At 40.7% G+C, this 13802-nt stretch overlaps 1 protein-coding gene across 2 annotated transcripts in view; it reads right to left on the reverse strand.

Moving 5' to 3' along the window:
- Window positions 1–775: 775 nt before the first annotated feature.
- Window positions 776–13802, reverse strand: part of Zcwpw2 (zinc finger CW-type and PWWP domain containing 2) — a 116540-nt gene continuing 103513 nt past the window's right edge. For both annotated transcript variants that reach the window (XM_036193260.1, XM_036193261.1), the window contains 3 exons: window positions 12832–12899; window positions 4085–4182; window positions 776–1357 (listed from right to left, as the gene is read on the reverse strand). In XM_036193260.1, the coding sequence (XP_036049153.1) occupies window positions 1193–1357; window positions 4085–4182; window positions 12832–12899 (331 nt within the window). In that variant the 3' untranslated portion in view covers window positions 776–1192. The remainder of the gene's footprint in view (window positions 1358–4084; window positions 4183–12831; window positions 12900–13802) is intronic.

Below are 13802 nucleotides of genomic sequence, written 5' to 3' on the forward strand. Positions count from 1 at the left end.
ACAAGAAGCCTGCCACAGCCATACAGTTTCTAAACAATGTAAGTTTCTATGTGCTTTCTTGGGTGGGTCTGAGCGACTGTGGGACTGGCGGGTAAGAGAGATTTGTCCTGACTGGGCCAGGCAGGAAAACTCTAACTACAAGACAGAATCACAGGGATGAAACCTACCCACCTGTCTCAGTATCTATGAGTCAGAAGCCTTTGTCCTCTGGCCCTGAAGGGTCTCTCTGTCTGTCTGCCTTTTCAGAGTTTATTGTGTGACCATGCAACTACTTTTCCAGTGCTCTCCCTCTTCAAGGCCTGCTCATGGCTGTCTATGATTTGAGGCTCTCCTAACAAAGCTCAATCTGAGGGTAATTTTGTATCAGCTCTTTTCTGTGAACCTACATTACATTTCTAACAGCCACCTCTGTGTTGCTCTGTGGCTTTTATCTTCTCAGGTGGCCCACCATTTTATCTTCAAATACAGCCAACCACTGAAACTGTTCATGGGATCCTATAAATGACGCACATTTTACTCCTCCATAGCACTGGGCATTTCATGCAGAAGTTTAACTTCTCTTGCTGTACTTTGAGTTATGTGCTCCTCCTCACCTATAGAGATACTGACTCAACAGGGAAGTGTCCAGGACTCTAATATTCCAAAGTTCCAGAGATGCTGCTGTTTGGGAAACATGTTGAATAATAATACCTGTTTCTAATACAATGAGACAACTGACATTTTTGTCTTTTAAGAATTCTCAAACTTTATTATATGACTATTCTTTAAATATTTTCTTATTACTTAAAATATTCCAGACAACTACAAAAACACTTTCTACATGTGTTACATTTGAGTTCTGAGACTGGTAACAGAATAGGCAGCCATTTTAATAGTCACATTTGAAGAAGGGCCTAAACACTTACTGTACAGCACCTGTTTATGAGATAAGTTTCATAAAGAATTCTAAAAATCAAATCAAACAAAGAGTCTATAATACAAAAATCAAGACTTTAAAATCCCACAATTCGAACACCCTAACTCAAATGTCACTTGACAGGCTTCCAAAGCCATGGGCATTCACAGAGTATACAGTTATAACAAGTGTCCATTTTTATGCCTATTTCACTAAACATTTTTCAGTGTTTGACAGGAAAATATAAAGATTGCTAGTGTTTTTATAATTAACTTTTGGAAATACTCAAGTAACATCCTAAAATTCAGATATTAGGGCATCTATCTTTTTAAAATTGCTAGTTATGTTCTCAATATATTCTCCAGCTTTGAGTCCTGTCTCATGGTGGCTCTGAATACAGTCCTCTTCATGATAGCTCTGAAATAGACTGCCTGGGGGAGCTTCCAGGCTGCATTGAGACAACTGCAAAAAGAGCCATATAGTTCATCACAACTACAGAAGGTCTGCTATACAGTTCATCACAACTGCAGAATTCACCATGCAGTTCGTCACAACTACAGAGAAGTTTAGTTCTCCTCCAGCAAAGTGGTGCACATGGTTTCCTCTGCAGGTGATCAGGGGATAAGCTTTGTATGTAATATGACATCTACTAAATATACTTGTGTAAGGCTAAGTTGTTGCTTAGGTTCTGTCTCTTTTCTCCAATGCCACCTACTTACATTTCTAAGTTTATACCTTGGGACAGTATATTGGTTTGTTTTTGTAAAAAAAACTATGATATAGAATAATATTGAAATAGTTTCAGTCTCATAATCTTTGGTCAGTCTTTCATAACTATCTACATTATCCACACAAATAAAATCCTTTCTGTAGCTTATATGGGATGGGCAGTAGTGAAACATTGTGCCCACATATATACTAACATGAGTTTCAGTGTCAAGGTTCACTATAGCTATGCCATATTCTCATGCATTTGAAAGACAAGAATATGCATGTAGTTCAAAATAAAATATGTACCTTTTAGTCCAAATAGTTATATAATAAACCTCCTAATTTTCATATAAATTATTCATTTAAAAAATTAGGTGGATTTATAAAAATCTGATTAATGTCTACATTGATTGAGAAAGAAATCAACCAACCACAAAACACATTGCATAAAACCACACAGTGTTCACCTAAGCACATAATTGCTAGAAAGGAAGAATTTTTATATTAATTATACATGTGTAAGACCCATGTCACCAATCTACACAACTTGATCTACAAGCCCAGCCCATGCATGGGAAGAAGTTATCTATAAAGGAGCTGCAGTGGAGAAATGGCATTTCTAAGCCAATTGCTAACCCTGTGGATCTAGGCAGAGCTATGCTGTTGAAGGTGACTGAGAGTACTTCCCGTGCTTTCCAACTCAGAAGGAGCTGACGTTCATTTCCTCTAACACATTCATTCATCTCTAGGATGATAAATTCTGTATGCTTTCCTTAATTTTTAGATTCATCTTTAGCTGGGTATGGTGTTGAACACCTATAACTTTAACACTCAGGAGTTAGAGCTGAGGCAGGTGGATTAATGTTTGAGGCCAGCCTCTACTACACAGACAACCTATATTACCAAAGGAGACCCTATCTCAGTAACAGATTAAAAAAAAAAAAAAAAAAGCTCAGATCCATATCTTCAAACTTGCTAAGGATCTAAATAAAACTGGCAGGCTGACAAAATGTATAAACTACCTGCCCATTTCTAAACCCATCTCTTAGAGAGAAGATATGTGCTATTACTGGTGGGGATGTAGTAGCCCTAAGTGAGAATGTGGAAAACAAGCGATGAACTCTTTGAAGAGTTCATTTTCTCTCTGAACTACTACTACCCATTATCACCTCTGACACATAGCCCCATTTGTCATATCTAGGTCTTAAACAGTTTCCTAGAGCAGGATATGAATAACTGCTAAGTGACACTAGCAGAACTGGCATTTACAGTAAGTTTATGTTACTAATAAATAATCATAAAGCAGTGAAAATTCAGATGATTACATTGGAGATTCAGCTGGTGTTCTCTCTGACTCTGGGCATACTATGTATTTGAATGAACTAATGAAACCTATGTAACCTCTAGCTGCCATTTATGTTCTAAATACTTAGGGAACAACTATACCACAGGTTAAAGTGTCTGCCCTGAGATGATTTTTATCACACTGATTGACCCCATGCTGCCCTTTATAAATGGCCTGAGCTTTCTATCACACACTCTCACTTCATTTATGCAGATATTGAGTGGTGAGAACATATTGCCTTCTGAGTCTAAGAGCTAAAACAGGAGCTCTAGCTCTGCTCTCTCAACACTGAGGTTTTGCCTTACAGTAGTGAAGACAGGCACCTGTCTCAGTGCATGAACCGAACAGGGAAGGGTCCCATCAAACTGCTCCCCTTTCTGGGGACCTGCTCCTATTGTGCTCCACTTCTCTTACCTGAAAAGATCACAAACATGGGAGAAGTCTGTTGCTGTTAACTGTCAACATTGCTGAATTAAGAAACCACCATAGAATTAGAGACATTTAGAAAGCAAGTGTGTCAGCTTGGGTATTCTTAGGGACAGTTAGATCATGGGGCCTCTGAGCTAACCAACAGATGAGTGCTATGACAGACTCATAACACAGCTGACTTGATCAGGTCAGAATCCAAAGGTGCTATTGGGAGGTAGTGACAGGCAGGAGGTGGGGCTTAGCTGCAGGAAGTAGGTCACTGGGAGCATATCCATAGGGCTCTATCTTGCCCTGGCTACTTCCTGCATTCTCTTTCCTCTGCTTCCTGTCTCACCAGGCTATGAAGTGCTCTGAACTACCATGACCTCTGTGCCATGATGACCTGGCCTCTCTTTTGGTTATGTCTTTCAGGTACTTAGTCACAATGGCTAATATAAGGTCTCTCTACAGTGGTCCACCTCAGCCACAGGAAGCCTCTCCATCCTCCATCCCGACCCAAAGACCTGAAATTAAATACCATCTCTGCTTAAACACAAACTTCTCAAAGGAAAGCATGTATTCTGACAGCTCGACAGCTACTAGTTTGTTAGCATCAGGACAATCAATGGCTCAAATTTCAGATGCGAGAAAAGTTCCTTATATAATTAAGCTGTACAGCCAGTTACAGATCCTGAAGCTGTGAAATGGTAACTCTTCATACCAACCTGTTCTCTCCCTGGTTCTTCAGCTCCTGCTGTAGGCTCTTGTACTTGCTGCAGCATTTTCTCCAGTTCTTTCAGTAAACATTCCGTCTCAGAGACAACTAAAATCATGAATACAGTCAAAGCTACATCTTTAATTAATTCCATCTAATTCATAATCTTAACCACTCTGAAAGAACTCTTCTAAGTACTACAGAATTAAAAATAAAAAAGTGAACTTTCATATTTTTAAAAATTTTTAGCATTAGTTTACTTAAAAATAACAGAATTCTTGTTTTTTTCTTATATACTTAGCTTTTGTTATCATACGGTTTTTATATATGAATTCTATTATGAATTTCCAGGTGAAATTTTTATAATTCTTTGAAAGGAATAGGTAATTTTCTTGATACGTATAGAGTATAAAATATTTTGAAATATAAGAATCTCATTAGAAGTTGTTGCATGCTTTTGCTTAATTGGTTCCTGTAGTGATACTAGCTCCGCCCAGGACCTTGAGCTACACAACCAGAAGGAGGGGTGCTTCTTGATGTTGTAGTTGTACCTGACCTCTTAAAAGGAAAGGGGGAGGGTTATGAGGCCCCTTTCCCTGTTTCCTGCTGCCTGGGGTGACCAACTGCCTGGTGGATTTGCTCCCAGTCAGGTCAGAGGATGACTTCAGCTGTCTACTAGGTTCCTAATCAATTCCTCAGTACTCCTTAAGCAGACTCCCATGGATTTCTCGCTTTAGGGTCCCAGGGCACCAACCTCAATTTTGTTTGTAAAGCAGACATCACAACCAAGGGGCTATGGACAGTTGATAGAAGAAGTAAGTTTCCTTTAAAGAGTGTGGCCCTATAGGTCCACCATGCTCCTGTAAATGGCCCAACACTCATCAGCATTTGGCCTGGACTACTGGATTGTTAAAAAAAAAAAAAGGACACAAAGTTAGGAGAGCAGGGACATAGGGAGTGTGGTGGTGAAGATGATTGAAATGTCTTCTAAACAAAAACCATATATTAAGTGGCAGGGCTGACTGCAGACTCATCCTTCTTTTCCTACTCTTTTTCCACTTTCCTGTGGGGGGGGGGGCTGGGAGGGGGGGACTGCCTCTCTGGGGTGAGCATGCACTCCCATGGGTGCCTGTGGAGGACTGAGGTTGGTATCAGGAGTCATCTTCTACTGCTCTTTCACCTTAGTCATTGAGAAAGGCTCCCTCAAGTCAAGCCCAGAGCTCCCTGACAAAGCTACTCTTACTAGCCAGCTTGAGGCCCAGGGACGTTTTTTCATGGTTTCCAGGGATCCCTTTGGTACTCCCACTTGCATGGCATTAACCACTGAGCCATCTCCAAAGCCCCACAGGGTTCTTCCATTCCTAATCCAAATATGTTAATTGCCTAGTCTGATTTTAAAAAGAAAGCACTATGCTTATGAGTGTCTTTTTTTTTTTTTTGTATTACTATGAAATAAGTAGGAAAAGTGTTTACTACTCTGTTGAATATGTTGAGATTAAAACAATGACCCTTACCACCACTTAAGAAAGACAGCCTAAGATAAGGATAGAATTGAGTTCTAATGAACAATATGTATTTGAATTATCTACCTAACTAAAATAGCATTTGTACTTGACACAGAGTCTTGTTGAAGCAAAGATCAAATAAAATAGTACACAAGTAGCCTGCTGCATGGCAATAGAGACAGATGAGCCATCTGAGAAGCCTGCCCAAAGACAGCAATATCTGGAGGGAATGTCATGTCCCTCACCTTCCACTCTGACCCCTGCATCTGACATACTACCTTCTATTCTCTGTCATTTTGACAGGTCACCAACAGTCACACCACCCAGACCAGCTGGTATTTCAAGGAACATTTAAATGTACCCAGGCAGGATGTAAGAAAGGGATTTTTAAATAGTGATAAAGCACTATTTTATTTTGTTTTGTTTTGTTTTTCCAGACACGGTTCCTCTGTGTAACAGCTCTGGCTGTCTTGGAATTCTCTCTGTAGACCAATTCAGGCTGGCCACGAACTCATAGAGATCCATGATAAAGCACTATTAATAGCAGTATTGACTGAAGTCATGGCAGTAAGGAAACAGAAAATCTTCCTCTGATTGTTGCTACGACACAGAAAAATCACTTTTCCTTTTACATTTTCCACATTACAATCTGCAGGAATATGCTGGCGAGCATCTCTTTGCCTAAGCATCTTACCTACATATTACCTACAGTGAATGTGGAGCAGGAACTCAGCAGAGTCAGTATAGACTAAGGTGCCTCCTCACCATGACCTCTGCCCAGCCAACCTTAGGTTGACCAGTCACAAAACCAGTCTTGAAACAACCTGAAAAAAGCTCCTCCCACCCTCAGGAGTAAGTTCTCTGCTTAAAAGCAAAACAAACAGAAACTGCAACTCCCTAGACCACCTGTTTTCTTTAGTAATCACTGAAGACAACAGAATGTCCCATCCTGGTTCAGAGTACTCAAGAGTTTGGTGAGCCTAAGAATCACCTGAGTAATTCATTGAAACCTAGACACACCATGTTTACTGCACCTAAACTAGAGGAATTTCTAGAGGAATGTATGCTTGTATTGAAGCTTTTTGAATGGAATTAACATCCAATGTTACTATATATATATATATATATATATATATATATATATATATATATACACATATATACATATGTATGTATGTATGTATGTATGTATCTGTGTGCACGTCCATAGGCTCACAGGTGCACTCAAGCAAACAAGTACAGGTATACCAGTGCCACAGTGTGCATGTAGAGGTCAGAGGACACCTTGCAGGAGGTGCTCCTCTCCTGCCTGGTTGAAGCAGGGTCTCCATTGTTGTTTGTACATGCAGCAAACTCTAGGCTAGCCTCACTCTCCTGTCTATACATGAGTCTCTCAGTGTGAATGCTGTGATTCCTGATGTGTACCACCTCCTCCAACTTTTACTGGGTTCTGGGAACTCAACTCAGGTTGTCAGGCTTGAGCCACAGTGCTCCTGCCCATGGAGCTACCTCCACAGCTCCAATGTTGGTAGATTTCTTTTTCATAGCCTGTTCATTTGTGGGTAACTATTTGTGGTTACCCTTAGACTGGCTCTCTAGTTCCCCTCACAATTTTTTTCCTACTTTACATTCTGAATCTATGGAACTGACATTGAAATGTAAGGTCCTGTTGAAAAGATGGATTTTAAGCTATGCCATAAAGGAAAATGGCAAACAAACCTCTTTGTAGTTCTAACATTAGGCTAAAGCAGTCAGGTTATGATGAGGTGAGTCACTGCCAAGTTCACTATGATCTCTGTTTGCAAGCAATCTGGAAAAGTGTCTGCACTGCCTTTTGATCAAAGGGTTGACAGAGTAATGGAGGACCTCATCAATTGGCCAGGACGCTTAACAGCTTGACAGATGTTGATTTCTACTTCCAAACAACAGGAGGCTTGCTTTTCTATAAGTATTCCTATATTGTAAGCTGAAATTCAAAAATAATTCTCATGAAATGGCAGTTTCTGTAATCTACAGACTCAGTTATCAGAATTGGTCAATGATATCCTCCAAAGCTAGAGACAGAATGAATGCCTTTGCTGACTGTGCAGCCAATCATCTCCTATCTGTGATGACTATCCTGTTGTTTCCTGACTTGTTTCAATTCACTGTTGAGAATAGAAAAGGAGATGGAGGGAGATGGGGATAAGGGAGGAGGGAGGGAGAGAGGAAGGGAGGGAGGGAGAGAGGCAGGGAGGGAGGGAGAGGGAGAGGGAGAGAGAGAGATCCTATGTAGAATAGTACATCTGAAGCTGGAAGATAAACAATTGTATCACTGAGTGTACAAGACAATTGAGGCCAAGAACTCAGACACAGGTTACCTTCTAGTCATAAAAGCAGGACTGACCCACCCTTACTGAAAGCCACTGTAACAGTGGCTCCCTTGCACTTTGCAAGGTTATTTCTCTTCCCTTTGCTTGACATCTTCTAAAGAGAAGCCACACTGAAATGATTAAATGGGAAGAGACTGGCTAGCTCTAGAGAGAATATAAGGATTATATGTCCACAATCAAGGGGTTAGCTGTTAAATAATCCTCTACATTAATAGACCCCCCAAAGCCTGGTTCCTTCAGATTACACCACACTATGAAATGATCCTCCTTGTCCTTTAGTTCTATGGATCAAGTAACACAAAGCCTGTCACTTGCTATGAAGCTTAATTTGTAGAAAATAATGACTATCTACCAAGCAAAAGGAAGTAGCTCCAGAAGGCCAAGGACCAGTAACGCACCAGCTGGAGAAGAAAAAAGAGGCCACTCAGTATCAGAAGACAGCCCTCACAGGAGCGCACTGGCCCACCTTTCCCTCTCTAATAAAAGCTCTGTGTATATCTGAGTTCTGTAAGTGGATGCTTTGATGCTAGCATACATTTATATTTATGGATTGGCCCTTGAATAAATGTGATTTACTTCCCTCCAGCTCTCCTTTCTGAAGAATTGGCTTTCAAGCAACAAGCACTGGACCTGAGACCCATAATACTATAAAGAAATGGGATATGGATGTTTGGAAAGAGAGGTTGCTCTAAATTGCTATCCTTTGAACCAAACTGTTGCAATATTCATGAGATCATCATACCTTCTTGTAAGAGTCTATCACTATGAAGCCTGTTGATGTTGGCACTCCCTCTGGAAGGAGGGGTGGGACGGGTCATTGGAACTTAACTTGAGTGTCAGCCATTCCATCCAGGCATTTCTACACAATTCTGCTCTAACTTCACATGCCCTGGAGTCTCATGATAGAGTATATAGGCTGGAGAAAGACCAATGGTGGCCATCCTCAGTGTGTCCAGGATGACAGCTTTGGAGTCACTCATGCTCCCATCAGTAACCCCTTCCCCATGCTCTGTATGAAAGCTCAGTCAATGCATTTGTCTCCCCGGGGCGGATTAGACTTTGATTTGTTAAGACCTTTGGAAGAGGGAGTAGCATGTTCACATTACACTCGCCCCAAGGGAAGGAATTTTAGCAATAGGGATCCACAGAAATATTGATAGAAACTAAAAAGTTTGAAAAGTATTTTTGTTGTTCCTTGCTTGCTATTGGGTATTTATTTTTATTTGCTCATTTTTTCTCATTTTCATTTGTTTTTTGAGAATTTTGTACAATGTGTTTTGATATAATCCACCGCCTCCCTCACTCTGTCTAAATCTATCTCACCTTCTACCTATCCAGCTTGCCATCTTTCTCTCTCTCTTTTTAACCAAGTGCTGCCTATACGCTCTGGTTTGTGTAGCCTTCACTAGAAGATGGTGTCTACCCACCCTGGTCACACCCTTAATGAAAACTGAATCTCTCCCTCCCAGAGTTGTCATGCCTCCCTTCCCTCTACGTTCTGGAATTTTGTCTGTCATGAACCTGTACTTGTCTGTGTATGAGGTCTCAAACTGCTGTGAATTTGTAAGTCTAACTGTAGGTGGAGTTTTTCTGTGTCCCTGAAGTTGCTCCCAAATAACAAGAGACTTAATATAAATTATAAATGCTTGGCTCATAGCTCAGGCTTATTACTAACTAGCTCTTACAACTTAAATTAACCCATTTCTATTAATCTATGTATTGCCATGTGGCTCATGGCTTTACCTGTCCTCCAGCATGTCTTGCTTCCCCTGTGTCTCCTGGCAACTCCTCTGACTCTGCCCTTCCTCTTCCCATCATTCTCAGTTTGGCTTTCCCACTTAAATTTATTCTGTTCAGCTATTGGCCACTTAGCTTGTTTATTAAATCAATCATAGTGACATATATTCACACAGTGTAAAAAAAATATTATTAGCCAATGAGAGTAATACATATTCACAGTGTACAGAAAGATTATTCCACATGTAACTGCCCAGCTTTGTCCAGGAAACAGTTTTCTTGTAGTCATCCAGCACCTCTGGATCTTGGTATTTTTTTCTGTCCCCTCTTCCACCATGATCTCTAAGCCTTTCATGCATGGGTGTGATACAGATTCCAGTTAGTGTTGGACATTCCACAGTCTCTTAAGGTTCTTTTTTTGCAATAGGTGATGGTTATTCAGGTTTTGACACAGGGTCTCATGTATCCTTGGCTTTCTCAAACTCCCTATGTAGCTGAGGATGACCTCAGAGGCATATGCCACCATATCAAGCTTATGCTGGGCATGGAATCCTGGGCTTCATGGTTTCTAAGTGAACACTCTACTAATGGAGCCATATTCCCAATCCCAAGGAATGTTAAGAATGAGAAGGAACCACTGTTTGCTGAGAAAGAGCAAACGGAATGGTCTAGTGATTAATGCTCTTAATTGTTGACGATGAGATGAAGAAATAAAATGAATTAGTTGAGTGTTTTCACATATACAGGGAAATCATGCCTGATAGTGATAACCTAGCCAACTACCATAGTTACTGAGGTCTTGGATCTTAGAAATTACAGTTACTACTTTCCTCAACCAATGTAATTCCTAACTACATTCTAATACTTATTCCTATATCCACAGATAAGGGTACCTCTCACTGGTATAAAAAGAAGCTTTCTTGATGACAAGACTGAGTCTTATCTTAAAAGTGATGTCTCCCAAGACCCATACAGTATGTCTAGGATGGTCATGACTGGAGCAAAGCCTTCTGGAGCAGGAGTCCTGGTGTCAGCAGCCATGTTCCCTGTTGCTAGAGTGCAATGTTACTCATGGTGCTGGTGGAGGATTTTGAAGTAACTGGGCTGTCTTAGAGGCCATCTGATTGACTGCCAAGGGGATATCTGGCTGGCAGTTCCCACTTGGGAAGGGATCTGACAACTGTTATTTGGATTAATTTTCTTATTGTTGTGACAACATGCCCGACAACAACACCTTATGGAGCAGAGATTTATTATTCCAACTCAGACTTGGGTTTCAGCTTCTGCGTGCTTGGCCTAGTACTTGGTAAAACATCACGGCAACTGGAGGATGCTGCAGGGCCAAGCAGGGATCAGAGTGGGACTAGGACTTGGAAGCTAATAAAACCTTCCAAGGCACATCCTATGGCTCTAGTCCTGCAGATGCACCCTCCCCAGAAAGTTTCCACAACCTTCCAAAACAGCACTACCAGCTGAGGCCCAGTGTTGGAAACATTAGCCTCTAGGGCCATTCCATATTCAAGCACAGCATTACTCCAGTGCTTGAGTAACTTGTTCAGAGAAAGAAAGGAAACTGGGGTTGGAGATTTAGCTCAGTGGTAGAGCGCTTGCCTAGCAAGCACAAGGCCCTGGGTTCAGTCCTCAGCTCCAGGAAAAAAAAAGAAAAAAAGAAAACTTATTAATGAGTGTGTGTATGTAAAGGACTTACCATGAAATTAACATCCTTTATAATGTTAAATGAAGTTTCTTTTGACAAATGGCCCTAAAAAAGGCTGGATTTCTCTAAGCCTTCTTCAATTCATATCCCAATTTGCATCCAAAATACAAGTTGGTTGTCACTGACATTTTTCTATACTTTCACATTTATAGTACAAATATTGCTTGTCATGTTACAATCCCCACTGGCAATCTTTCATTCTGTCTCTGTTTAGGCTGCTTAGTGTTGGGTGGAGGTAAAGCTAGGGATTTGGGAATGGAAGGTCTTGATGTTATGAGCTCTAAACAGGACTGCAAGTAAGCATCAGCCTGTGTTTAAAACCTCAAGAAGATTAAAAAAACTCTCTGCTTGCCTTCCACTCTAGTGTATCTAATACTGTGGTGGCTTGAATGGGATTTTTAAATCTTCATCCCTAGTTGGTGAAACTGTTTGGGAAAGATTAGGTATGACCTTGTTGGAGGAGGTGTGACACTGGAGGTGGGCTTTGATGTTTCAAAAGACTCTGTGATTCAAAAGACTCTCTCTGCCTCCTGGTTCTAGATCAAGATGTGAGCTCTCAACTGTCCTTTGCTCTATTATCATGGACTCTAATTCTCTGAAATCATAAGTGAAATTAAACACTTTGTTGTGGCCATAGTATTTTATCACAGCAAGAGAAAAGTAACTAAGGCAATTAATTCGGCCTTGGTCCCAGGTTGTTACTATGTCCATTCCTCCCCCTTTCTTTAGATTCCAATAGGTTTGGGATGAAGAGGTCTGGGTTGATGTATAGTTGCTAGCATTTTCTTCTACAGCTATTAGTACTTTGTTTTAAAACATTAAATATCTGGAAATTTCAGAGAAATTTTAATTAAAGAGACAGAAACTTAAAGAAAACTGAAAAGTTCCCATTTAACACCAAAATGACCTATTAACCTTTTACTCATATACATGTATAATAGCTTTTTTTAAAAGCAGCCAACTATACTTTTTATTCTTCTCTTATGAAATACATCCTGACTGCATCTTCCCCTCCTAGCTCCCAATGCCTCCCACCTCTCCTTTCCTCCAGGCCCACTCCTCCAGCCTGTCTCCCCCTAGAAAAGAGCAAGCCTCCCAGGGGAACCAACCAAACATGGAACAACAAGATACAAGAAGACCAGGCACAACCCTCACATTAAGGCAATGTGAGGAAACCCAGTAGGAGGAAAGGGGCTACAAGCACAGGCCAAAAAGTCAAAGACACCCCCACCCCCACTGTTAGGGTTCCCACAAAAACACCAAGCCAATAACCATAACATAGATGTATAGGACCTAGTACAGTCCTATGAAGGCTCCCTGATCTTTACTTTAGTCTCTGTAAGACTCCATGAGTCCTACTTAGAACTATGCTTTTTGAAATTACATCTGGGCAAAGAAACTAAAACCATCCCAAGCCTTCACATACCCATGTTTTCCTTTGATAAGGCTTCATCAGAACAAACATTTTCAACAGAACATTTTAAAGCAGCATTCCTGAAAAAGATTTTGACAGATTTAGTTTCAAACAAGTGACCCCATGCATATATATACACACACAGGCATAAATATGCATGCAAGCACATATGCACATACAAACACAATATACATTTTACTGCAATATACAAATGTGTATTTCTTGGTAACTGAATTCTGTGACTATATGTCTCAATCTTCTGGTGTTTTTCCTTGGTTGTCTCACAAAGCACAATTCAGTGTAGAAACAGGAAACAAATATGACCTGCGCTCTCAGTAGCCACAAAGCACCGAGAAGCTAATCCAACGAGTACTTGCACAGGTATTCTTCATGTAATTATTTTCCAAAAACATATCAAGTAATTACTGTTCTCATTATGTAAAGAAGTTGAGGAACTAGAGCTACAAGAAGAAATTAGAAGTTTGGCAGCATAGGTAAACCGCTGACCATGACAGAACCTGTTCTGTCATATGGCAAAGCCATACTTCCCCATCACACTGTGCTCCCGACAAGAGACAGAAAACATCTGTGCCAATGCATTGTTGCCAATCAAAAGTTCCCAAGCCATGACTCTTCATCTCTTAAATGGGGATAACTGTAAATGCCCTAAATGTGTGTGGTGTGATTACTGTGGTGTATGACTGAGATAAGGAAATCAAAGTCCATTTTTAATTAGTTATCTAGCTGGGCAGTGGTGGAGTGCACACCTTTAATTCCAGCACTCAGGAGGCAGAAGCAGGTGGATCTTTGTGAGATCTAGGACAGCCTGGTCTACATGGAGAGCTCTGAAACAGCCAGAGCTACACAGAAAAACCCTGTCTTGAAAATCTCAAAAAAGAATCAGTTATCTAGTGGGTGGAGATACTCTTGCACAGGAATGACAATCTGAGTTCCTTACCAAGACCCTATAAGGTGGCAAGAGA

This window comes from Onychomys torridus, chromosome 7 (genome assembly GCF_903995425.1).
Source record: "Onychomys torridus chromosome 7, mOncTor1.1, whole genome shotgun sequence".
In the NCBI taxonomy this organism is placed as follows: Eukaryota; Metazoa; Chordata; class Mammalia; order Rodentia; family Cricetidae; genus Onychomys; species Onychomys torridus.